This window comes from Psammomys obesus, unplaced genomic scaffold (genome assembly GCF_907164565.1).
Source record: "Psammomys obesus unplaced genomic scaffold, mPsaObe1.curated_primary_1811, whole genome shotgun sequence".
Lineage (NCBI taxonomy): Eukaryota > Metazoa > Chordata > Mammalia > Rodentia > Muridae > Psammomys > Psammomys obesus.
This window is the reverse complement of record NW_026596034.1, coordinates 34,947,538-34,970,165: the sequence shown is the minus strand read 5'-3', so window position 1 is coordinate 34,970,165 and position 22,628 is coordinate 34,947,538. Positions and strand designations below refer to the sequence as shown.

Genomic DNA, 22,628 nt, shown 5'->3' with positions numbered 1-22,628 from the left:
TTTTCCCACCCCCGTTTAGGGTCACTCCGTCCTTTGTTGTCACTCTGGTCCTCCCACATCCCCGTTTCCATCCCTGCTCAGCATCCCCTGCCTGGACCCCAAGAGGTTTTCTTCTTCCTTACTGCTGCTCAGGACTCCCTCCATGCCTGATCTCCTAAAAGGGAGCTGCTAAAAGGGAGACTGGCAGGTGGGCACAGGTGGGAAAGGGCGCCTTTGAGCATAAAGCCAAAGAGTGGCTGAGGCGGCCATCAGGAAGAGAAGGAGCATAAGTGGAAACCAAGCAGAGGCAGCAGGACCCTGGCGGAGCACCACTCAGGCAGTGCCCTGAGCATTCCCGCTGGCTCCCCATGTTGTTTAGGGGGGGGGGGGGGTGCTCAGTGAATGGAGGTCTGGAGCTTGCAAGCAGGAGCCTACAGTGAGTGTCCTACAGCTCCCACAGCTTTCATAGAGATCAATCAGCCTGTGAGGAGACAGCAGATAAGCAAGTCAAGGACTTCTGGATAGGGTCTGTTTAACCCTGTAGCTTTTCCTGAGAAAAGCTCACTGGATGTGGGGAAGGGGTCACAGTTCCTGATTTGGAGGTGGAGCGTCCCATGCAGTCACCCGGGCCTGGCACACACAGGGAAGGCACAGAACTTGGGTCGAGCCTCCAGCCTGGCCTCATCTCACCCTTAGTGATGTCAAGGGGATGTGTAATACATGGCCCAATCTTTGGGCTCTTGACGCATTAGGTGAGCAGGGAGGTGGACAGAAGCAGCTCCAGATACCCTGTGACACTGCTCAGAGCCCCGTTCTCCTGCTGTGGCTTTTGAGGAGTTTGGGGGAGGGGTAGAAACTGAGGGGCAGTTCTGTCACCTCTGACAGCTAATGCCTCTGATCCTGAAGAGAGGGTCATATGGAAAAGGGGGGACCAGACCCTTCAGGAAGTTGGCCTGATCACTTCCTTAAAATGAAGGGGCGTAGGACAGGAGGAAGGGGTGGTGTTGAACTGGATGCTTCTGCTTTTCTGTCCCTGCTAGCTGCAATTTCATCCCTATGCTGGACCCCCTGCCCCCGACACCCACACCCGACCTTATTCTTCCCATAGCGCCTCTCAAGCTCTGGCCCATCAGAGCTACACTAGTGTCTTGTTGAAGCTCAGCTCCCCAGCAGCCCCTGGAGATCCCAGATCAGCAGAGCGCGCCTCCTTTGGGGCCCTGTGTGCAGAAAGGCTAGGACTGTGCATTGAGAACCATGGTTCTAGACTTCAGCAGGGAAGCAGCTTCCAGTTGGGTGGATCTCAACCCAAGAGTCGTGACCCCCTTTCACAGAGTTCACCTGAGACCATTGGAAAACACAGATATTTACATTACAATCCATAACAGTTGCAAGATTACAGTTCTGAAGCAGCAACAAAAATAATTTTATGGTTAGGGGTCACCACGTCATGGGGGCGGGGCGCAGCATTAGGGAGGTGGAGAACCACTCTTCTCATCCTTACCACCCACATCCCGCTGGGTCAGAGGGATGCCCACTGACAGTGTGACAGCAGGCCCAGGCGCAGGCTTTTTGCCTAGTTTGCCACCTTAGCGCGCGCGCGTGTGTGTGTGTGTGTGTGTGTGTACACGTGTGTGCACATGGAGAAGTTCCCTCTGCTTATCGGTCGCCTGTGCACCAATGCCCCCTTCTCCTGTCTGAGGAGGAGGAAGCTTAGGGTGTGTGCAATGACAGCTCCTGAGCTGTCATGTTTGAAGAAAGGGATGGGAATGGATTTACCGAAAGAAGGGCCCCCTTCCCTCCCATGTTGTCAGGGTGGCAGTGACAACCCAGGGCTTTGACGCAGTCACAAAAATGCTGCAGAGACCCACAGGCCTTCTGTCCACCCTCAGCTGACATCCTGTGCAGCCAGGTCTCCGCTGTCCAGCATTCGTAAGCGCGGCGTCACTCCGGATTTCTGAAAATGTGTCTGTCAGCAGTGTTCTTTAGCAAACTGCTGTGAGATAGGAGGCCTGCCTCCCTCCCTCCATCCCTCCCTCCTTCCCTCCCCCATGGCTGTTTGAATGAAGTCAGCCTGAGGTTCTGGAAGGTTCCCAGTGCCTTTAGGGCTGTGTGTGACTTACTTTCTATGCATGGGCTAGTCCTTAGGATGCAACTTTTCCTGGGTGATTGCTAGAGACTCTTCAAAGGAAATCAAGGGGTCGGCAAGCCGGCTCAGAATTCAACCCCTGGAGCCTACGTGAAGGTGGAAGGAGGGAACTGGCTCCGTCGATTTCCTCTTGACCTCCGTATACACCCCCCCCCCCCATCACTTCCATGCACTCACAGTAAAAAATGCAATCAAGTAAAAATGTTAACAGAACCATGGTGGCCAGAATGGACGGTGATGCCCAGGGTGCATAGGAGTGTCCGAAATGGATGAGGGGTAGTAGACTTGGGAGGGCCACCTTGTGAAAGTCCCTTGTGTCACAGGACTGACCAGTGTCAGGGAGGATCACATGGAGGAGAAGCAGGCAGGGAGAGGCGACGCCTCTGGCAGGCTTTGCATTTGGCTGTGGTCAGGGGCTCCGGCCCCACACAGAGTCTTTGGCAAGGACCCACAATTGCTCTGGGCCCAATAGTCCACCCTGACACTGTAGAACTGGGAAGCCGTCACCGTGGAAACAGACACGGGGGGGGGGTGTCTTTTGTGTAAAGGCTGGCAAGGAGGGGGCCGGGGTGGGTGCTTGCCTCCCCTGCAGGTCAAGGGTGAAATTCAAACATTTCATTGCTGGCTGTTAGATACGCTGCCTAAATTACTGCCCTCACCCCCGCCCCTCTCATGTTAGGAAATAGACTCGGCTTCCAGTGTCCCCTGTTGTGAGTTTGCACCAGCCACAAGGCCTATGTCCATGCAACCTAGAAACCTTAATCTTCAAGAGTTCAAGGTGAGCCACCTTGAGCACAGCAGCACCCTGGCAGCCCTGCGCTATGGCAGTAGCTTCAGATGGACGTCTCTGTCTGGTGGACCACCTAAATCTATAACGTGAATGCCTCCTTTTCATTGATGACGGACAGAAGTGTGGAGCTGCCATTTTGGAAGCAAGTCTGATGTCTGTCAGATAATGGATAGATAGATAGATCATCATGCCCTGGGTCTGGTGTTCTGGGTCCTGACAGAGTCGTAGAAATAAAAGGGTGACAGAGCTTGCTCAGCCAGCGAAGTGCTTGAGGCCCAGCATTGCATTCCTCGATTCCACATCAAAAGCCAGCGTGGTGGCATTCTCTTGTGAGCTCAGCACTGGGGAGGCAGTGGAAGGAGGCTCCTTGGGGCTAATGGCTGGTCAGCCTAGCCTATTTGGTGAGTTTAGGTAGAGGCAGATTAGTGGTTGCCAGGGACTGCGAGAGCAGGAGAGAAGCTTCTCTTGGGTCTGGGTTTCCTTTCTGGATGATGCAGATGTTCTGGAATTAGGCTGTGGCGATGCTTGCACAGTTGTGTCCTTTAAAATGATGTGTGCACGCATGCTTGAATGCACTTTTTTTTAACCAGTGACATTTTTATAAGTTTCCAACTGTCATAAACACTGTGTAGGAATCTCTGCAATACTGCCATGCCGGGTACAAACTGCTTGGGCTGGCAAGAGAGCTAAGTGGGTAAAGCACGCTTGCCACCAGGCCTGACAACCTGAGTTTGATCGCTGGTGCCAACATGGGAAGAAGACAGAACACACGTTATGAAATTGTCCTCAGACCTCTGTCCATGTAACATGGCCATCACGGACAACCCCCACCCCCAGCCCCAGCTACCCAATGGATAGGTGGTTCTGTTCCTGTGGGACAGCCGAACCCCAAGCTTGTTACAGCTTGGGGGTGCTCTTGGTAGAGTGGTAGAGGCCAGAGGTATTGTACAACACCCTGTAGTTCATAGGGCACTGTGGGTACACCCTTGTTTCCACCTTCTCGCTTGCCACACCTGAGGCTCATGGCCTCTCCCAGGCTCATGGTGTCAGGGAATCCTTACCGAGTGCCACACTCTCTTTGTTTTGGCCACAGATGATGTCCGGCTGTTTGCCTTCGTGCGCTTCACCACCGGTGACGCCATGAGCAAAAGGTCCAAGTTTGCCCTCATCACGTGGATCGGAGAGAACGTGAGTGGGCTGCAGCGTGCCAAGACGGGGACCGACAAGACGCTGGTGAAGGAGGTGGTCCAGGTAATGGGCTCTGCTGCATGCCAGCAAGGGTGGCCGTCCTTGGCGTAGGGAGTGGGGGGTGGAGTGTGAGAAAGTTCTTGACGTTGTGCAGGGTGCCGCCCAGGGCCAGAACTCTGCTGTCTTAACTGCTACAGCACAGAAACATGGCGGCTGGGCTATCCAGCCCTGCACAGCCAGTAGCTCACAGACAAGATGACCAGAATGGAGATGACTGACTATCCGTTGTGGATGGGTCCCAGCAGTGGCTGTGGGGATCTAGGGGAGAGGATCTGCTCTTTCCCAGGACAACACTGTTCGCCCTTGCTTGGACGTTAACCTGATGATTGACAGTGGGGTGCGTTGTCACAGTTTGGTAACTAAAGCATGACAGTAGTACCCATGGCACCACAGACAGTGAGGTTGTTTGTTTAGGGGGTTGGGGAAGGGGTCACCTCAGGAGAGGAAAATTTGTAACGGTAAAGCAAGGTGAGCATGCAGAAGGAGTCCCCAGAGCCTAGAAGCCGCGGAGCCTGTTCTTTTAGCTTATCCAAAGTGGCTAACCTTTCGATGTGGCTGTTGCCCAGGGCCAAGTGACATGCGCAGAGAAAAGAGATGGGGCTGGAGAGGTGGCTCAGTGATTAAGAGCACTGGCTGCGTTTCCAGCGAGCGGGGAAAGGAGATGGGGCTGGAGAGGTGGCTCAGTGGTTAAGAGCACTGGATGCGTTTCCAACGAGCCTGTGTTTGGTTCCCTTCACCCACACAGCAGCTCACACCCCTCTGCAGCTGCAGCTCCAGGGGAGCCAGTGTTCTCTTCTGGCCTCCGTGGTCGTCAGTTCTCTCCTTCCATCCTTCTTTGCCTTCCAGGGATTGAATTCAAGTTGTCAGGCTTGCACCACAAGCACCTTTACCGTCTGAGCCATCTGCGGGCCCCATTATCATCTTATTTTAATTCTGTTGAGATAGGGTCTCACTCTGTAGCCCAGTTTGACCCCACACTTACGGTGGTTCTCCTGTCTCTGTTTTTCAAGTGCTGACAAGTGAGCCACCACACATGGCTAGACCGTTCATTTTGTTGCTTATTACATCATGTTTGTGGTTTTGCAGTGCTGAGGCTCCAAGCCAGGGCCTCTTGTATGCACTCTGCAGGGGCTCTGCCACCGAGCTGCAGTCCCAGCCAGGGCTTTCTGGCTGTGACCCAGAACTGGCTGTGACCGGTGAGTGGACCCATGAGTGAGGTTGACTCAGCGGCCTGGCCTCTCTGATTGCAGCCTTCATGGTGGGAATACTAGTTCCCAGTTGTTTGTTTGCAGGCTCCAAGAACTTGGAGTAAAGTAGCCGGCTCTCCACAGGGGGAGGGAGGTGAGGGCGTCAGGGAATCATGGCTCATGGCTGGATCTGGGCTCAGGTATTTTCATGTCTTCTCCTGATCCATTCCTCTCTGGATTTGGCTATCCTCTACTGGAAGAAAGAATATCCAGGCTTTGGTGATCCTCCAAGGTGACCCCAGAAGAGAAAGGCCTGCTACCTCTGTGGTAGTCAGTTCCTTAAAAGACCCCTGATGGGGGAGGGAACGACGGGAGTTGAAGTGTGCTGGGGACACTCAGGTGAGGAGCTGGGATTCCCAGCCAGGTAGTAGGGGTACATGCACCCAAGTGTGGAGGCAGGAGGATTAGGGATTGAGGCCTCCTGGGACTGCAAGTCAGAAGGTTCACTGAAGGTTCTGTGTTCAGAGATGAGCCCTGTCCACGGTGGTGGAAAACCAGACAAAAGTTCCCTTCTCCGCCGGCCTCAGGGCAGCAGAGGCTGCAGGAACTGGGCTGTTCTAGAGACACTGCCCTGAGCTGGGGAATGTGCTGAGCAGACAGCTCGCCTGCCTGACCGAGGTTGTCCTGCCACACTGTTGTCTGCTGGTGCCTGGGAGAGCACTCCCGCCCATTGTTCTCATGTCTCTGCAGGCTTGTGGGGACAATGTGGTGGCCAGCGGGGGAGACTACCTGGTGCCAGACCAGGCTTCCTCATGTCAGAACGGATCACTCTGGCCTTGCAAAATGCTCTACCTCATACGCTCTTTTATTTATTTGTATTAATTATTGTTTGGGTTTTAAAATATTACCTATTTGTGTGTGGGGTGCAAATGTGTGGGGGTGCACCTGGGGGTCAGAGGAAGTTGTGGGGTGTCTTTCCTTTCACCACGTAGGTTCTAGGGTGATCACAGGCTTGGCTGCAAGCTCCTTTACCTGCTGAGCCATCTTCCTTGCCCAAGGGAGACCATTTTGAAGGTGGGCTGTGTCTGGCAGACAGTGGGGAGCCTGGCAAGGCATTAAGCTGGGGAGAGGGACTGGCTGTACTCAGGAAGAGGTCCAGAACATAACTGAAGCTACTTCAACCGGCAGATCGTTCTGTGGCTAGCTGGGGCTTGCTGCCCACCGCCAGACTCCAGACCCACTTCCGGTCTATGGCCAGCCTGCCTGGGTATGGCACTTACCAGCTGCCTAGAGCCATGTCCAACACAGAACTACGGAGCACCCCTGCTGTTCCGGAAGGTGTGAGGCCTCCCCAAGGTGGTCCAAGTATCCTGGGGTGTGCCCCGTGGGCTTTGCCCACCCCCTTTCTGATGCCAAAGGGTCTTCCGATCATTCATCCCTCTACAGTTTCTTTCAGAGTACCTAAGCCATACACAATAGTGGCCCTTGGTCACAGCAGCCAGGCACTGTTCCGTGAGCGCACAGCACAGGCATGAGTCTGCGCTAGTCGTGGGCAGTGCTTCTCCTGTACACCTCAGTCAGCTTTGGCCAGGAGCTCACACAGACCATGTCTCTGGTTCCTCACCTCCCTGAATCTGTTTCCTCATCTGAGCAATGGGAAAGTAATAAATAAGATGCCATATAGGCTGGTATAGGTGTAAAAGCTCCTTCTTTTTGAGAGAGCTCTCATGTTGCCCACGCTTGTTTTGAACTCACTGTATGTAGCTGAGGTGACCCTGAGCCCCTGAAGTTCCTGCCTCCACCTCTTAGGTGGGGGGAATAGAGATTCTCGACGCTGCACCCTGTTTGTATAGTGCTGGGCGGAACCCTAGGCTTTGTGCATGTGAGGCAAGCACTCTCCCCACTAAGCAAGCCCCTTTTTACTTGTGCATTCATTCTTTGTAGAATTATGGACATGTCCTGGTATTTGCTGACAGTGAACATCTTTGAGGCTAAGTGTTGTCATTTTAAAACAATTTTGTTTACCGATTCTTTGGAGGAAATTCCCAAACATGCATGTGGCTGGGAACAAGAAATTCTATGCCTTTTTTTTTCTCTCTCTCTCTTTGTGATCCTGGAGATTAAACTTTGGATCTCACACGTGTTGGGTGAGTATTCTGTTCCATAGCTAGTTCCCCAGCCATGGATAGCTTTGATTAGACAGAAGTTGAGGACCCAGCGTAGATTTGACCTCTGACCTGAAAGTTGACCAATAGGTAGAGGCTGCTTGGAGCGCTGGTTTAAGTCTTGACAGAGAAGGTGCCATGATTGATTTTTGACGTCTGCCACTGGCACAGGAGTAGAGAGTGGAATATGTTTCCTACTTCTTTGCCCTCCCTGAACTAGATAGAGTCAGAGGTCCGGCCAAGTGGGGTCAGGGCTTTGGGAGGGCTTTGCCTCTGGGAGGCAGAAGAGCAGGTCCAAGCAGTTTCCCATATGCTAAGAGAGATGGCCATGAAGGGGACAGTTTTCCAGGTATGAGATCAACCGCTCTGAGTTGGTTTGATCCACACCTGCTCACAGCGGGGATCCTGGGACATCTGTCTGCCTGCAATCTGTTTATGCGAGATCACTCCGTGTGCCTACCTGTGCTATGCCCTTGGTTCTCTCCCTGAGCAGGAGGGTGACCTGTGTCTTTGTATCTGAATCTGTTAGACGCTTTGCCTCCTGATCCATTTCTTTTCTTCATCCTTCTTTGATGAGTCATGCCTGCTTTAAGAACCTGCTCTTTCTGAGTAAATTATACCTTGCTGGACTCGGTCTTTCAGGCACTGAATAGGTGTAGGAGGACACAGGGGGCGGGAGGGCTAGCAGTGGAGAGCCACCAACTGCTGTGCACTTGGGTTTCTTTCTGCTCAGCCTCCTGCGTGGTTGTCCTTTCTCCTAGCAAGAAGGGCTGCTGGGGACTGATTGCTTTTATTCAGCACTCAGAGGTCTTTGGCTTAGAATTCTTGGGGAATTCCACTTGGGGAAAAGCACTTGATTGTGGCCAGCGGGTGACTTGTCCACTCCCTGCTCCAGCTCATGCCCCTGGGAGAGAGTCTACACCCTGAACAGCGGAGATTTTCATGGGCTCCGGTTGGGCTCAAAGCAAGAACCTCAACCTTGAGAACCGTCCTGTGAGCCTCTGCTGCTTCCCCATGGATTCTGGCATCCATGGTGGGGCATTGTCTTACTCTTGGTCTCTATGCTCCAGGGACTTAGGTAGGAGGACCCTGGGTGGCTGGTGGGGATCCGGCTTGGGGACCCTTTTTTCTCCCTCTCCTCTTTCACAGGAATGGAGAGAGGGCCAGAGCTAGTGAATGGTGTCTTTGGAGCCTCTCAGAGCCTCTGCTCCTCTTCTCGTAGAGAGAGCCACAGCACTGGAATTTGGCCTTTCAGGACATAGGCAAGCGATGGTCCTAGTGAGTATTAAGGCAGTTGTGCCGGTTTCTGGGATCAGTGAGTGGCATTGCCCTCCTTGTCTTTGGGTATAGTGGGAGCCATCTCTCTTCCTCAGCAAGCTTTTCCCTTCTTCCCTGCAGCTTTCCCCTACTCCAGCTTTGGGTGTTGCCACTGGGTTGGCGGATACAGCCAGCATCTTCCGTGTTCGCCCAGAGGAAGGCTTGGGGCTGCCCTTCATTGCAAATGAACACAGGGGATGAGGAAAGGACCCTGACATGTACCTTAACCTCTCCTGCAGGCTTGAGGCTGAAGGGAACGTTACATCACTTCTGAATCAGCCCAGGGCCAGTCAGCACTCGCCCACTGCTGGGCACACCCAGCAAGTGTGCATGTTCTTTGCATACTCTAAGGCCCTCATTACAGCCCCAGCATGCGGTACTGTTTCTGTTCCTGTTTGCAGAGGAGGAACTGAGGCTCAGAGGGCCAGGCTGCTGGAGAGCATGGATTGCTTCACTAAACACTATTCCCAGCCTGCTTTAGCAAGATAACTGGACTTAAACCAGGCAGCAGGGAGCCCTTTAAAAGACAGTCAGGGGCTGGGGCTATGGCTCAGTGGGTCCCCAGCACCCCATAAACCTGGCTCTGTAGCATTTGCCTGTAATCACAGCAAATGAGGTGGAAGAGCAGAAGTTCAGGGTCATCCTTGGCTACCAGCAAGTTTGAGGCCAGGCTGGGTTACATGGGACTTCGTCTGAAGAGTGGGGAGGAGCAATTTGAAATCAAGGATAGGCGAATATATATGCATATCTTAATCCAGCCGTGCAAATAGAGGCGTGCGTGTGCGTGTGTGTGTGTGTGTGCACGTGTTTATAGATCTACTTTCTAGCCTTTCTCTTATTGGGATCACTTTCTCAAGGAGCAGCCTAGGGTCTACTTTGCATCTGAGGAAGGTTCTGGGGACAAAGTCTGTCAGCCATCTTTACGGGCCATTTTGACGGAAGCCTGAAGCTGCAAGACTTGGACATGGCTGAAGGAGCCTCTTCCTTTGAACAGTCCCACTGGGAAAAACATGGAAAGTCCCTGTCTGGAGACCTTCAGTGTCACGCGAGGGTTGGTGTCATGTTAAGGTCAGAACACGGCACACCTCGGTGACGGTGCCCAGACTGGCATTCTGTGCTTTGGACTCCTCCAGGTAGCTAAGGCAGTCTTGGGACTGCTGGGATGGGAGTGTTGCAGGTGGAGACAGATAGTCTCAAGCAGCCTGGAGGAGGGGCAGGGAGGAAGGGCAGGCCTGACACGGGCCCCTTTACTGTGTGACCCGAAATGACTCACTTCCCCTCCATGGCTCTCTATCAAAAACAGAGGTGGCTGGCAGGGTTTAGTGGGGTTTGCTTCTTGGATTCCACCCTCCCTCTTTGTCCTGAACCACAGGACAGTTTCAGCCGGGTGACTTTTGAACTTCTCAGGCTTCCCTCGTGGGCACTTGTGAAGCCACTGCCAGGCTAAGCAAGGGGCATTTGTTCCCTTAGAGGCCTGCCAGTCCTGCTGCCCCTGAGCCTGTCAGTTGCAGGGTACCGTGATGGGGGATTGTCCCGAGGCGGCTCTGGTCTCAGACTAGACTCTGTCCTTTGAGCCACGGGCAGCTACAGTGCACTGGCCACAGCTGCCGATGACCTGTGACACACCTGATGGCCAGGCTGAGTGCCAGGGACTGTGAGTGCTGATTGTGGGTGAACCGGCGGCATTTCAGGGGCTGCTGCAATGCCACCTGCTTCTCTTTACTTAAGGCTGTATGTGTGCCACCTCTGTAAGGTCTGGCCTGGCTCCTGCTACCTGCCTTTCCTTGTGGCTGTTTGTGTGTGTGTGTGTGTGTGTGTGTGTGTGTGTGTGTGTGTAGGGGGTGAGTATGCTAGGAGGTAGCCTGATGGCACAAGGTGACCTCTTGGTGGCCAGCACCCAAGGATGCAGGGGAACAGCTCCTTGCTCTCCGGTCTTGGCATTGCTCCTGGGTCAGGCTTCATCCACCCGGTGATATCGCTTGGTTCTACCCTTTTTACTAACATACCACAGGTGACTCGCCTCTGGCACTGGAGAATCCTGGTGGCTCCCTTAGGTCTGAAGCTCAGTAGGAATGGAGGCAGACAGAGGGCCGGCAGTCCTTCCAAGTCAGTTTTGAGATTGGTAAAGTCCAGCATGGTGGCACATGCCTGTAATCCCATCACTGGGAGGCAGAGGCAGACAGATCTCTCTGAGTTTGAGGCCAGCCTGGTCTACAAAGAAAGTCCAGGACAGCCAAGGCTCTCCAGAGAAAACCTACCTGGAAAACAAACAAACAAAAAACTGTCTTAGGTTTTCTATTACTGTGATGCATCACTATGAGCAAAAATGGAGTTGAGGAGGATCGGGTTTGTTTTGTTTAGGATTCCGCATCACAGTTCATTGCTGAAGGAAGTCAGGACAGGGACGAATACAAGGTCGGAGCCTGGAGGCAGGAGCTGATGCTGAGCCTATGGAAGGGTGCCGCTTACTGGTGGTTCCTCATGGCCTGCTCAGCCTGCTTTCTTATAGAACCCAGGGGCTGGCATCACATACATTGTGCTGAGACCTCCCCAATCAATCACTGAGAAAATGTTTTCCAGGCTTACCTCCAGGCCAGTCTTACAGAGCCATTTTCTCTGTTGAGGTTCCCTTTTCTCAGATGACTCCAGCTTGTGTCAGGTTGACATAAAACTAGCCAGCATGGTGTCCAAGTCATTCATCTGGGGACATTTTGTAGAATTCACACCCTAGATGGAAAGAGTAATCCACTTTCATGGGGGCACCATCACAAGGTGCCTGCCTCCTCCATTTCCCCAGATGGGAGGGGACTGCCCCTGGAACAGCAGGAAGGGGTCCCCTCAACTTTGTCTCCAGGGCTGTCAATAGGTGGCAGAAGCCCATAAATGGCTTGGATGGAGATGGGGAATGATGGGGGAGATTTAGAAGGGCTGGCTCTTAGGAGATGTGGCGATCCGGAAGGTTCCTAAAAGGCGGTGTTGGGGGAGGGGGTGCCGTGTTAACTAAAGGCTGTGAGGACTGCCGGTTGTCCAACCGCGTGAAGCCTCAGCTGTCGTCCCTGTGGGCTGAGGGCTGGGAGAGTGACCTCCTAGGCTTTGCCGCCTTCCAGTCCGCTGCTGGGGAGGCAGGAGTGTGCAGATGGAGAGGAAGAGCCTGCTCCAGGGTCTTCAGGCATCTCTGACTTCAGCTGGGCAGTGTGGCTGCAGGTCCACCTCTTGGGCTCCTGTGGAATGAGAAGAGCAGAGCCAGAGCCATCGGCCTCCAGCCAACCTCATGGTGAGGCCATAGCTTGGCTGAGTGAGGCTGAGACCGTCAGCCCAGGGCGTCAAGGCACCAGGATCATGTCCATTGGTACCATGGACATGACTTGAGCCCCAGTGGCTTCAGAGATGTTAAATGCCTGCCTTGGACACTGGAAGAGAAAGCCGCTCAACGAAGATGCAAGACTCTTCATTCTGCTTTCTAACTCTGGATTTCTCCCAGAACAGTAGGGGTGGAATGAATGACATGACAGGGTGTGGGTCACATGACCCGAACCCCACACTTCTTTTTCACAGTAAAAGTCCCCGGGGGACCCACCTCAGGCCTCTGCAGGCAGCAACAGTAAAAACACATCTTCAGACAGAGCTGCTTTCTGTGGGCACGGAGAGGAGAATGTTCAGCGTGGCTGACCCAACCAGGGCATCATGTGGGTGGTGACGTGGCTGTTCTCCCGTAAACTTGGTAAACTTGGAAGCATTTGCTTCATGGCCATTTGGTTTTCAACATGCCTCAGATGTTTGAGGTTGAGTTTATTATCTTTTACAGTTCGAGACAGTGTAAATGTATGAATGTGTGGCTACGTGTGCGTGAGTGTTACGTGTATGACGAAGCATAGGTGATTTTGCCCATTTACATTTATGGCTAGGCTGATCTCCTTTTTGAGACTGAGTCACGTCTGTTAACTTTGTGTGTGGATCTGTGCACGCTGCAGCAGCACGTGGAGTCAGGACGACATGCAGGGGCTGGTCCCTCCTTCCGTTACGTGGAGGTCTGAGGTCATCAGGCTAGGCGGCAAATGCCTTGACCTGCTGAGCCATCTGCCCGCCCAGTCTTGAACTTCTGATCCTCTTGCTTCTCCCTGGGTTTGCAAGCCTGCAGCAACCTGCCTGGCTTATGCAGTGCTGGGGCTTGAACCCAGGGCTCTGTGCATGCTGGGCAAGCACTCTGCCGACTGAGCCATATGCCCAGCCCCTGTTTGTTTTGCTGTGAAGGCAAACTGGCTTCAAACTCTTGGTCAGTCTCCAGCGCTCTGAGTTGGCCACACTGTCTGATTGTAACATGTAACTAGCTCTTTTTAGCTGGAGCTGCACCCCGCCCCTAACGCTTCCCTTTAGATTTCTTAGCCCTTATCTCGTCTTTCTAAATCTCTGTTCCTGACACAGACTTCAGGTTCTTGACTCTTTGGATTGCCATATATGGCTGTCAACGAACAGAGGACTTTGAACTTCCTCTTGTATGCTTCTTAGCCCATTGACTTCCTTGCCCCTCCCATGGGCCGATGGGCTAGGGGTTGAGACGCAGGCTTGCTCTCCATTCTCTTCTCTGACCCTGCCTCCCACTGTCTGGGTCACATGCATAAACTTAGCATTGCTGACACGGGGCTGATGGGAACCAGCTTTACATTTGGGGTTGGCCAAGGCTCTCTCACCCCACCCCTACCTTTGCCCAGGCCTTATCTTAACCAGGTAGAAAAGGCTAATGTATTGAAGGTGGATTTGGTCAGAGAGTGTGTGAGGCTTGGCAAATGTTAACCCCTCCTCCAAATCTCTCCATGTCTCCGTGGCCTTGCTCCTGGTTTCTAGAAAGCTGAGAACCTCATCTTTCTGGTGCTGTGGTGACTTGCTTGTTTTTGTTTTTTATTGATATAAAATTCATTTAATATAGAATTAACTATTTTAAGCACCCGTCCCTGGTTCCAAAGATTTTTGCTTTCCTTGCTTTATATATAGTAGTTGGGGGGTGAGGAGTCAGTCCTGGGGATTGAACCCAGGGCCTGCTAAGGTAAGCCCTCTACCTCTGAGGCAGTAGTCCCAGCTCTGTGACCTTGGTCAGGCATTGCAGCCTTTAGCCTCTGTCTTGTCTGCAAAATGAAAACAATCTTGATTATCTTTTATGATTTTTACTTTTTGGTTTTTTGAGACAGGGTTTCTCCCTGTAGCCCAGGCTGGCCTTGAACTCACAGATATGCCTCTGCTGGGATTAAAGGCTTGTGCCTCCATCCCCTCCCCACCCCCTTGCCTTTTGGAATCCTGCTCCAGGATGACTTGGGGCAGAGCTGGACTCCACATGTAGAGAGAGCTGGCCTTCTGACCTTCCCTGCTTTGCAGTCACTTCCAAAGGCCGTGCAGTTTTACCACATGCAATTTTAGATGACATCTGTCATTTCCTGTTCTGTCTCCCGCCCCTGGTCACCCCTGGTCTGCCTTCTCTGTGGATTTGCCTTTTTTTGGACATTTCCTGTCAGCGGAACCAGACACTGGGTGGCTCTTCGTGTCTGTCTGCTCTTGGTCATGTTTAGGGGGTTCACTCGTGTTGCAGCAGGCAACTTCACAACTTCTTTCGTTGCTGACTAATTAATGCTTCACCATGTGGGGCATCCACTCTTTGTAAACCATCTTTACCCACCTGTTGGCCAGCTCCCAGGGGCGTTTGGCTGTTGGTGACTCACACTGCTGTGAGATCTGGGTGGGTACTTCCGTGCCCAGGTGATTTCATTTCTCTCAGGTGTACGGTCCCAGGGTCGTAGTGGGGTTTCACATTTGACGCTGTGGTGTCGGAAGTGCTGATGGCAGTGCCACAGGCCTGCGGATGTTGCTCAGTGGTAGAGTGCTTGCATGACAGACGAGGCCCTGGCTTCCTCCCCCAGGACTAGCGGGGGCATGGGGGTATGGTCTGTTGTGTGTTTGCACCTCTTACCGTACAGAACTCATTGGCCTTGAACTTCTGAGGCTGGCCGCGAACTCCTGACTCCACCTCCCCAGTGCTGGCTTTGCACTGTCACCGCCTCAGTTATGTGGATAACTTCCCAACCTTTGGACTCGGCTTTGGACAACTTTCTCCTTCTTCCCTTGAGATTTTCTTGGTTTATTGTAGCTTCTAATCTACATATAAAATAAAACAACCCTCACAGTTCAGTGTTAACTGATAAGATACCGCCTGCTTCACTCATTTGAGCCTGGGCCAGGTCCTTGGATTATCTGGGCCAAGCCTGCCCTGCCCGCTTGCTGGTTGGAAAGCCCAGGTACCTGCTGGCGGACTCAGCAGGCCTAGTAATGGCTGAGCCAGCATGTGAGAGCCTGTCACTCCCGCTTCTCCCAACCTCAGGTACAGCTGTGTAACACGGTCTGATAAGCAGTAGCCACAAGCCACAGCCTACTTCCTTCTGTCCCCTTCCTGTAATGTTTTGAAATACAGTCTCACTATGTAGTTCAGGATAGTCTTAGAATCATGGTGGTTCTCCTGCCTTGGCCTTCTGCATGCTGGGATTGCAGGTACGTGCCAGCGTGTCTCTCTCCTCCTTCTCTCTCCCCCTCCTCTGGCCAGCTCCCCACCTCACACAGATGAAGAAGTTGACAGCTGAAAGGGACCTGCCCAAGGTAACACAGCCAGGAGAAGACAGTCTGGGAGTCGTGTGTGGATCCAGCCCATGGCCATGGCATCTCTACCCAGACGCCCATCTGATCTGGGTGTCTGGCACAGGCTCCGTTGGCACGGTTTCGTTGCAAAGCACTGTGACTGTCTGGGGTGCCAGGGCTTCCTGCTGCGTTGCCAGGGCAACCCTGGACTGGCCCCCTCCTCCCTCACAGACTCTGAGCTCTTCTTTGTCCTTGCAGAATTTTGCAAAGGAGTTTGTGATCAGTGATCGGAAGGAGCTGGAGGAAGACTTCATCAGGAGTGAGCTGAAGAAGGCCGGAGGAGCCAATTACGATGCTCAGACAGAGTAGCCGCAGCCCCGCACCCCAGAGCCATCTGCCTGCTCCACCAAGGAGGAGACTGCCACCTCGCGTCACCAGCCCACCAGGGAGGAGAAGCCATGAGAGGCGCTGGCACCACCAGCGTGTCCACCCCCTCCCCTGACCCCCCTCGCTCCTCTCAAGCTCACCAAGTATCATTCTTTGAGACCGCCCCCTTTTGTTTTAAAGGAAAGTCATTTTGGCACCAGGGCCATGTACACCGTCAGACCCCAGGTGCCTCTCTGTCAGTGGACCTTGGCCTGGCATTCCCCTTGCTCTCACTGTGGCTTGCCTGGTCTGAGCTACCCTGGCCTCTAACTTGCTGGGGCCTGGCCTGGGTGCCATCCCAGCTTGCCCTGGCTGTTTCCTGCTAGCCCTGTGCCAGCCGCCATGCCAGGAGCTTTTCACACCCTAAAGCCTCCATGAGCTCACACATGCTCCTCAGAACCCCTAGACTTGGCTCCAGGCCTCACCCCTACCCTGTCCAGAGTGGCCTAAGTGGTCTGGCAGATGCTGCTCAGCAGTGACAGGTTCCGGTCTGGTGTGGACCAGGTACGAAGCGACAATTTGCCTTAAATCTTGCCTGGCAGTGGCTCTGCCACGTGGTCTAAACTACCCTTTTGGCGAAGTCCTTCTGACGTATGAGAGGTCTGAGTCCAGGTGTGGTGGGAGTTCAGGGTCAAGCTCAGGGCCTCCCAGGGTGACAAGGATGGAAAGGTCCCCTGCAGACAGGAAGGCTGGCACCTGGAAGGCAGCCGTTGGAATCTGCACCACAAATTCCAAAGATGGCTTTGTTTGCTGTTAAAGAAAGCTGAGGCAGGCTTGGCGTCTCTCGAGTGTGTGAAGGTGGTTCTTTTCCTCTCTCCTCGCGCTTTTCATTTTGGGGAAGAATGCTGCCCTGGACTGGGCTATGAGGACCATCTCTGGCATTCTAACAGTTTACAGAAATAAATGTGTTTTTCAAGAAAAAAAAATGAGTCAAGGTGTCTGGTTTGTGTGTGATTGTAGGAATTTAGTAAAGGAGCTGCTGGACCCTGGGCATGTGGGTTCTTCAAGACATTTTTACGTAGCACAGGCTGGCCTCAAACTTTTGATGTAGGAGGATGGCTTTGAACCCCTAATTCTCATGTGGCCATCTTTCAAATGGTGAAGTCACAGACATATTCCACCTTGCCTTATTTTAGTAGCTTTTGAGCACCCTCCCCCCTCCATCCTTGAAAGGGGCCCAAGTTCATTTTCCAGCACTCACGGTGTACAGCCTGTGGGTATACCTAGCCCAGGGTATCCAGGTTGTCCCTGAACTCACTCTATAGTCCAGGGAGGCCTTGAAGTTGTAAATCCTCCTGCCTCCTCCCAAGTGGCTGGGCTCACAGGTCTGAGTTGCCAGCCTTAGGTGGGCCTTTTGTTTCTAATGAGACAGGGCCTCACTGTAGCCTAGACTAGCCTTCAATTTGTGGCAATCCCCTGCCACAGCCTCCTAAATTCTGGGGTTACAGGTATGTGCCACCACTCCTGGCTTAGATTTTATAATTCTTAACCATAGAAATAGATGTTTGAGCCGGGCGCAGTAGCAGATGCCTGTAATCCCAGCACTCATGGAAACAGGCAGGTAGAGCTCTGTGAGTTCAAAGCCAGCCTGGTCTACAAAGCAAGCCCAGGACAGCCAAGGCTACAAAGGGAAACCCTGTCTCAAAAACAACAAACAAAAGAAATAGATGTTTATCTTTATTTTATTTAAAAAAAAAAAAATGGAGAGACTACTCTCCCTCCCCTGTCATCAGGCCATCTTCAAGCTGCCGAGTGGCACAAAGCCAGTAGTGAGTGACCCCGTCCATGATAAGCTCATAGTCATGGCGCCTAACGCCTGCTTTTCTGTTTATAGCTGTGTGTCTTCAGGCAGGTTAATCATCCTGAGTTTTGAATTCCTCACAGCAGAATGGGCGGCAATGCACACACTGGGTGAGACAGAAATCCCAGCACTTGAGAGGAGTTGGGGGGGTGGAGGTCAGAAGTTCATAGTTCTTCTCTGCTACAATCTGCACAAGGCCAGCCTGGGCTACATGAGACCCTCTGTGCCACCACCCCAGAAGAGAGAAAGGCTGTCTCTGTAAGCCTTCCCTGCCTTCTACTCTACCCTGCCCTTACTTGAGGGCTTATGTAGGGTGGGTTGGGGTCGGGTGGGTGGGGAAGGCAGGAGAGCCGAAGGAGAAAGCCAGCCGGTGGCTGTGGAGTATGTATGTGCTCTATTGCTGATTGGTCTCTGGGGGACTTGTCTGTTTCACAACCTCAGCCCTCCCTTGGGACCCTGGCACTCTGCTTATACTCTAGGGGTTATCTAGAGCTAGAAGGAGGAGTCCCACCTCAGGTCCCAGGGCGCCATCCAGACTGGGGAAAAGGTCTCTTTTCTGAGGGTGTATGCCCTGGGTTTAGTCTGATTCAATCTCCTGTTCCCCATTCCTAGAGAACCGCAGAAGAGATTAAAATGAGGCTGAGTGAGGTTAGCCCAGGTGACTAAGAGGAGGTGCCAAGTAGCAGCTCAGGACTCGGGTAGTCTCACTTAGCCCAGGCTGGCCTTGAATTCAACACTTGGCTGACAATGACTGTGGATTCCTTATCCTGCCTCTACTTCTGGTGTGCTGGAACTCACCACCACACCCAGCTTTGTGTAGTTTTGGAAAGCACGCTGCCACCAACCAAGCTTCTCCCACTAGGCCCATGGTTGTGCCAGGATTCTTCTAGAATGTTCCTGGGACCCTGTGAAGTGGGCTATGAAGAGGTGTGAGCAGTGGTTCCCATAAGCTCTGTCCATGCCCAGACTGTGGTACTCCATTGGAAGGCATCGTTAGGGGATGCAGTTAAAGGCGAGCCTGGGGAAGGAACATGGCAGTGTCAGGGAGATCTGAAGCCCAGAGGGGAGAGGAGAAAGAGGAGAGTGTGAAGAGGGGCAGCCACAGCTAGGGAACTCCTGAGGACCTGCAAAGCTGGAAGACGCAGGAGGAGGGCCTCCAGGGGAGGCAAGGGCTCATCCTGGGGCCTCAGGGCACAGTACATATCCTGTTGCTGCTTAAACTTTAGTTTAAGCCTTTCTTCCACTGCCCATCCCAGCCTCTCCAGGGTGGGACTGTATCCCTGTGCCTGGTGTGGTCCTTGCGCGCAAGGCAGGAGTCTGGGCAGTGGTTGGCAGTTTGGCTTACCTCACATGGCCCTTGGCTAAAACTGGAGTTCTGCTGGGCTACCGAGTCAGGCACTCTGCCAGGTCCAAACAGGGGCTTTCCTGGTTGTCTTCTGAGCAATGGCTCTGCCCTGAGCTCCACCTCAGGAAGGTGGCTGCTTTGTTCACCTATCTGACCACAGAGCCAGCCTCTCCCCACCAGGGGCCTAAGCCCAACCACTCCATAATGGTCTGAGGGAGCTGAGGATAAGAGGGAGCACCCCCATGCTGAGGCTCCCAGGCTGGGCTCCCCACCGTCTCCCAGGTAGAAGATTTTTGTGCTCTGAGGTCGGACAGGAGACATAGATGTTGCCCTGAGGCTCGTGGAGGGTCTGAGGTGAGGAAGTGCTGGGCCTTCAGAGCCTGGGGAGCCCTTCCTACCCTGTATCAAGGCTGGTTAGGGGGTGCTGCCTGCAGGCAGGAGTTGGGGGTCAAGAGAGGAAGGAGGCCCCTGGGAAAGAGGGGCAACAGTTCACCCCAGAGTTTCTGGCCAGCCCGCTCAAGCGGATGCTAATGTGTTTCTTTGCTCCTTGGCTCATGCCCAGCAGTGCCCATGGCTGATGTCACTCTTGGTGGCTTGCCCAGCCATGGTGGCACGCACAGGGAAGGCACACAGTGAATCTTCCCATAAATCCTCAAGCATAAAGGTGGGCACCGCAGGAGCACCAGTCAGGCATGGCAGTAGCAGGATCTAGGGGAGAGAGAGAGAGAGAGAGAGAGAGAGAGAGAGAGAGAGAGAGATTGTTCTACCTGTGCTGGTAGACAAATGGTGGCCGGAAACCAACAGTGTCCGCCTAACGGGTGGGTGGGAATCTTCGAGGTGAGTCTTTTGCCGGTTTGAAGTGGAGATTAGAGATGCCGTGTGTGGCAGGGTCTTTCAGTGTAGCCCGGGCTGGCTTCCAACTCACCATTCTCCTGCTTGAGCTTTCAGAGTGCTGGGATTATAGGCATGTGCCACCCCACCGGGCTCTATATCTGCTTTTAATTTTTGGGAAAACAAAAACAAAAACATTAAATAGTTTTGTCTCTTTGAACCCTACAGCCAAGGGTGGCCTCAAACTCACATTCCTGCCTTAGGCTCCCCCAGTACTGGAATCAGAGGGACACTCTGTGCAGGGCCTTATGGTGCTTTCGTGTGCCTGGGTGTGCGTATGTGTGTGTGCACACTCATGAGCATGCGTAAGGGAATGAGTGTGCAGTGTTTGCATGTGTGTGTAGAGGCTGGAGGACAATGTTCATCATCTTCCTCAGTTGATCAGTATTTTATTTTATTTATTTTATTATTTTATTTTATTATTTTATTAATTTTATTTTATTTTATTTTATTTTATTTCATTTCATTTTATTTTATGGAGACAGGGTTTCTCTCTGTAGCCTTGGCTGTTCTAGACTAGCTTTGTAGACCAGGCTAGCCTCGAACTTGCAGAGATCCACCTGCCTCTGCCTTCCTGAGTGCTGGGATCCCCGTGTGCCACCATGCCCGGTTTCTTTTTATTTTAAATTAAATTTAATTTAGCTTTCCTGTGTCCGTGTGGGTGGTGGGGGCGATGATGGGGGTGCACACACATTCGCCATGGCACTTGTGTGAAGGTCAGAGGACAGCTCTGAGGAGTCTGTTCTCTTCTTTGGCTATGAATTCCAGGAATCTAACTCAGGTGGTCTGGCGTGTACAGCAAGCACCTTAACCCCACCCCCGCCCCCCAGCCATCTCCCTGGCTCCTCACCTGACTGTCACAGGCTCTCACTGACCCTAGTGCTGTCCGAAGAGTCCTGACACCTGCCTCTGCCTCCTGAACACCAGGATGTACCACATGCTGGGATTCTTACACTACAGGCTCACGTGCTAGGGATCTGAGCTCAGCTCAGCTTGGGCAGCCTGCGCAGCCAGCACTGGATGAGCCAAGCCGTCTCCCCAGCCCCTCATTGTACTTTACCAATCAAACCGTCCCGTGGGACACCGAGCAGCCATGTTGCCTGTAACAGGTGACTTGGTTCAAAGTCCACCTGGAGGGAAAGCCAGCAGGGAGCGAGGGAACAGGGGAGCCCAAAGGGGTGCAGTGGGGAGGGACGGGAGGACTGCTGGGCTGAAGGTGGAGTTCAGTGACAGAGCTGTTGCCTGGTGTGCACAGAGTTTGAAACCCAGAACTGTTCGAAAACAAAAACAAACTTAAAAAAAAAAAATCATTCCGAATTGAGTCCGAAGTATCCTGCTGTCCCAGAGTGAGGCCGGCTCTGTTGAGAGGCAAACTGTTGGTCTGAAAGATCTAGAAAAGCGGTTCTCACCCTGTGGGGTTGAGATCCCTTTGGAAGGGGGGGTCACATGTCGGATATCCTGCCTATCAGGCATTTCATTTACATTACAATTCATAACAGTAGCAAAATTACAGTTATAAAGTTGCAACGAGACAATTCTATGGGGGGGGTCACCACAACGTGAGGAAGTGTATTGAAGGGTCGCAGCGTTAGGAAGGTTGAGAACCACTGCTCTAGATGGAAAGCCTGTCTTCGGGAGCTTGTAGGACGGTCCAGATGGCTTTCAGGCCCAGGGCCTGCACGGCCTGCCTTCCCCAGCCCCCCAGCAGCCTGCTTTGGCCTGGGCGCTTGCTGGCAAGGAGCACGCTTCCCTATCCCCCATGCCTCCAGCCTCCAGCAGCCCAGAGCCTGGTGAACAGAGCGTGCCAAGAATAACCACTTAGTTCTGTCAAACGAAAATTCGAAACTCCTACCTCAAAGGAGATAAGAGATGTTTATCCGGAGGGACGGTGGCCCGGGAGCCCAGAGTTAGGTTCCTCCAAATTCCATATTCCAACCTGTAATCAGCTTCACAAAGATTTTACAGAAACACAGCAAAGAAAAGTTGTAAGTCAAGGAGGTTACAGCAGAGAGAGGTCTCAGATGCTAGCTGAGCCACTTAGCATTTTAGTTGGTGGGAAGATGGTTTCGTTAATACACTCCGAAAGATTTCATCTGTTAGTCCCCGGATGGTAGGTTCACGGAGAGGGAAGGAATGGCAGTTTCGGGTGCTAAAGAGAGTCCAGGATAAATTGAAATTAGGCTCTGGACTTTCAGCATCCCGACCTCTCTGCAGACGCTGGAGTTCTCATCAGTTAACCAGCCTCATGGACGGTTCCACTGAACGTGCGATGTCTTTCCGGGACTTCTGTTCACAGGTCAGAAAGGGTGCTACCTAGATGAGTGAGCCCACGGGGGCTAGCAGCCTGCCACTCTGTTCACTTTCAGGATGGATCTCTCGAAGAGCGTCTTGGACCCACGGGGAGAGATGGCAGCCCTGTAGCTCTCCCCCCACTGCCCGGTGAGTCTCAGGTCCTTTACCGGCCGTTTGCTTGGTGCTGGCATCATTCGCCACACCTGGAGACTGGTAAGGTAGAGTCTGTGGCTGGCTCATCCTCCCTGCTGAGTGAGTCTGCCGGCTGGGCTCAGGAGAGGGGCAGTTGACAATTCCCAGCACAGCCCCAAGGCACCGCTGTAAAGTCCACCCTTGGCCCGCAGAGAGCCTATCCCACTTCAGGCTGGAGAAGAAACGTGGATTCCATTTTGAATAGACTTAATTTTTCTTTAAGGTTTTGGCATG

At 53.0% G+C, this 22,628-nt stretch overlaps 1 protein-coding gene and 1 long non-coding RNA gene across 3 annotated transcripts in view; one reads left to right on the top strand and one right to left on the bottom strand.

The window, feature by feature from the left end:
* Positions 1–16,793, top strand: part of Cotl1 (coactosin like F-actin binding protein 1) — a 29,936-nt gene extending 13,143 nt beyond the window's left edge. Inside the window, exons 3-4 of the mRNA XM_055621401.1 lie at positions 4,009–4,166; positions 15,706–16,793. Coding sequence (XP_055477376.1) covers positions 4,009–4,166; positions 15,706–15,816 — 269 coding nt within the window. The 3' untranslated portion in view covers positions 15,817–16,793. The remainder of the gene's footprint in view (positions 1–4,008; positions 4,167–15,705) is intronic.
* An 804-nt stretch (positions 16,794–17,597) lies between these two features.
* Positions 17,598–21,011, bottom strand: LOC129687111 (uncharacterized). 2 transcript variants are annotated; one of them, XR_008721735.1, is made up of 3 exons: positions 20,971–21,011; positions 19,787–20,011; positions 17,598–18,692 (listed from the first exon to the last, which is right to left on the bottom strand). It is a non-coding gene; the product is annotated as an uncharacterized LOC129687111 (long non-coding RNA). The 2 variants fall into 2 exon arrangements; XR_008721736.1 differs by lacking the exon at positions 20,971–21,011 and adding an exon at positions 20,761–20,937.
* Positions 21,012–22,628: the final 1,617 nt, after the last annotated feature.